This window comes from Aspergillus candidus (genome assembly GCF_002847045.1).
Source record: "Aspergillus candidus strain CBS 102.13 unplaced genomic scaffold BDW47scaffold_26, whole genome shotgun sequence".
In the NCBI taxonomy this organism is placed as follows: domain Eukaryota; kingdom Fungi; phylum Ascomycota; class Eurotiomycetes; order Eurotiales; family Aspergillaceae; genus Aspergillus; species Aspergillus candidus.
The window spans coordinates 334,140-337,607 of record NW_020194031.1 but is presented as its reverse complement, the minus strand read 5'-3'; the positions used below and the strand labels follow the sequence as shown (position 1 = coordinate 337,607).

Below are 3,468 nucleotides of genomic sequence, written 5' to 3'. Positions count from 1 at the left end.
AAAGTGGTGTTCGTCCGAGATCATCATAGGTATTAACTTCTGCTTTATGATCAAGAAGGATTCTGGTGACTAACTCATAGCCGTTACAAGAGGCTTTGAAAAGTGGCGTTATTTTAAGGTAGTCACAGGTATTAACTTCTGCTCCTTGATCAAGAAGAATTCTGATAATTATCTCATGACCATTTTCTGAAGCCTGTGACAATGGTGTCTCTTTTATGTGATTACAGGTGTTAACTTCTGCATTGTGGTCAAGAAGAAACCTCATGATCATCTCTTGACCATTGCTTGAAGCCCGTGAAAGTGGTGTTTGTCCGCTCGTGTCGAGGTCATTGACATCTATTCCTGTCTGAAGGAGTAGCTTGATAATTTCTAGCCGCCCATTTTCAGCGGCCCAAGTCAATGGTGTTCGACCTTTATACCCCTGCAAGTCCCGCGTGAGTTTTAGGCCATCTGTGAGGTCGACCCCATCTTGAATGCTCAATGGCGAGTTCAACAAAGCTGCAACATTACTCTTTTCCCCCTTGGCCAGGGCTGCAAACAGCGGGTATCTGTATCGCTCGCCAGCCACATGGACATTTGGGTCCTTTTTGAATCGTGTACGAATGAGTTCGGGTGATGTTCTTTCTGCAAGAATATAATAAAGACTTGCATCGGGACTGTATTCACGAGACCTGTACTTTGAGAGCAGATTGTTGATTTTGATCCAGTTGACAATCTGGAATGACGAGAGAAACTCGTCCTGAGGGACCACTTTTGCCGCAGCGTTGGCATGGTAGAAGACGAATTCCTTGGCGTACCCCAGGAACGGGTACTTGTCTAAATCAATCGCCTGGTGTTCTGATTTGTTCTCCTCCGACAGTATACTGATAGAATCGTGCACCGCTCTGTGAGTCATGTAGAAGCTGCAACACTGCTTGAGTAACTCATGGCTGGGGCTCTTCCAGTCAGCCCCAAGTTCAGGCCACAGCTCATACAAACCCTTATCCTTGATGAGGAAATCTCGGACAGACTCGTGAATGAACTGAACTGATTGGTTCGTAGAGTTTGTGACTTCAGCAAGTCCCTTTGAGGAGCTTATAACATATCTGTAGAACCTAGGTAGATCATCTTCCCCTATCTCCCGGCCTGAAGCATCTGGCATTTCGCTCTCGTCCGGATCCTCGAATGATAAGCCAGACCAGAGGGCATGATAGAATTCTCTCGGTTGCAGGGGCCTTTTCGCGCAAAGAATCCAAATAATACAAAGTTTGAGCTCCGCCATGTTTTCTTTGTCGCGCTGTAAAATGTCCTTGAACAGGTCGCTCAAGCCACTTGGTAAACTTTCGAGTTTCTTCTCCATAAACATCGCACCACGTCGATACTCTTTATTCAGTATATCGACAACCAAGACGACCCACATGAAAACACCAGCTGCTTTCCTGAGAATTTCAGGTCGCAGCTTTTCGATAAGCCTAGGGTCTCTGATTTGGAGGCGGCTTTCAACGTAAGTTTCTAAGTCTTCCGTGTGTCCTGCTTGATGCTCCAGTGTAAACCGAAGACCCCACCGAGTGGATAAGTAGGGGTAATGTCGACTGGAGAAGCATATTCTAAATTGCACCCCCCTGGCTGTAGATTGTTCTGCCAGGTCTTCGAAGTATTGGATCATATCGATGATTTGTTGCTCGTCGCACTCGTCCAGCGCATCGACAAAACAAGTAAATGGGCGCTGGCCAAGAGCTAAAATGGCGGTGCAAAGTAGATCCTTGAGGGTATTCAAGGAGAGGCTAGTATCTTCAGTCGGAGAAGGAGCAAGGTCAAAATCATCCAGAACCCTTTGCAAGTCGGGATAACCTTCAAGTATCTGTAGCAACAATGATCGATACATCCCTGGGATTGACTTTTCTAAATATTCTCCACGGGCATTGAAGAAGAAAGAAGCAGTGACCTCGTCCTTGTTACGGGCCTTGTTCTTCATATTCAAATAGGCGAATTTCATGATAGTTGACTTTCCAGCACCGGGCTTGCCGCCGACCCACATAAAACCATGATGTTGGGTCAGCTGTCTTTGATCTAGCCATGCCTTGTAATCCTGGTGGCTGAGAAACCATCGGCAAGTCTTAGCGTGGGCCTTCTTGATATTCGTCCTACGAGCATCAATTTGCTCGAATCTGAGGGAATCTAGCATACGTTGCCGTTGCTCCTGCGATGGAACTTGCTCTATATCGCGTGTAAGCGTCAGCTGAGGACAGGCTCAGACCTAAAAATAATACTTACGAGGGACAGACCTGCAGCTAACTCTTGTGTGTACTTCGGTCACAGGCAGCTCCTGGAGCAGCTCCGTTGCGTACGCAGCCGCAGTGGCCGCAGCATATTTTTGCCAGTCCTTGCTCTTGTGAGAATCGGAATAGTCACATATTCCTCGGATTGGAATACAAGGGAGAATATCCATTAGGCCAGCAGCCTCCATTTCAAAACATAGAATCTTCAACTCTCTAGCCACCTTGTCCCGAAAGGCGCTGGATTTGACGACCTGGCTTCCCGAGGCAATTGCGCCGTAGTGAATAACTGGAACGTCGAACGGGCGTATACTCCGCGGTACTATCTTCGAAATGTCACATTTATCGCAGCTGTTCTGTGGATTTTCGTGCTTATACGTGGCGTGGAAGAGACGATCCGGTGAGCTCGGACGACCGTACCCGGAACCGTCCAGCTTCTGCTGCAAAATAGATGGGACTCGACTCGGCTCCAGCTCGTGTTTCGCCCGAAGGCTAGACACGGCTGTCGCAAGAATTTGGTCAGGAAACCGAGCGACACCTGTCTGCTCCAGCTGCCCATCTCCGGTCATTTTCCCAAGATCCGCTTGCATCACTCTCGTCCCGACGACGATGTCGCCCAGCCGTATATCAGTCTCACTGGGCACACCGCCACCAATACCGACCATCAAACCCACACGGATTGCAGGGAAAGTCTGTTTCATATTGGTTACAACATTTGCGGCGTTGACTATCCCATATCGGTCTATTGGTAGACAAGCAATAACGATGTTGTGTCTCTTGATGCGGCCCAAAATGTAGGTGTTGCTGTCGTTTCTTGGTACGGGCAAACATTCATGAATCTCATCCAGCACAGCCCGAGCCGCTGCCATCTCAATATGCAGTGCGCATATCCAAGCGATCGTGTATTCATCGTGTTGCAGGGTGAGCAAACTGTCATCGTGAGTAATTTTTCGCCGCTTTGGCAAGTGAGTCGAATCCGTTTCAACACGCTCTTCTGTGGTGTTGATGTTATCCATCCGGTGGGCGACTTGAGGGCACAGCTGGAATTGGCGGGCAAAGGTCTGCGGTGATCAGTTTCCAAGTAAGACGGGTGAGGCTTTATCAATGAGGGTTTATTGCAAGAATCAGGAACTGGCTATTGCTTGGTCTCCAGGAGTTAATGGACAGTTGATATTTGTATAACCAAGCCTGTGCGATATTGTAGAGAAACCGC

General features: G+C 48.1%; 1 protein-coding gene across 1 annotated transcript; it reads right to left on the bottom strand.

Annotated features, from left to right (window-relative positions):
* Positions 1–173: 173 nt before the first annotated feature.
* On the bottom strand, positions 174–2,956 carry BDW47DRAFT_117983 (Pfs, NACHT and Ankyrin domain protein; the record flags this gene model as incomplete). The annotated part of the gene is made up of 4 exons (XM_024815152.1): positions 174–193; positions 412–2,196; positions 2,254–2,544; positions 2,596–2,956. 4 exons carry the CDS (start codon positions 2,954–2,956, stop codon positions 174–176), a joined length of 2,457 nt encoding a protein of 818 aa, XP_024671597.1.
* Positions 2,957–3,468: the final 512 nt, after the last annotated feature.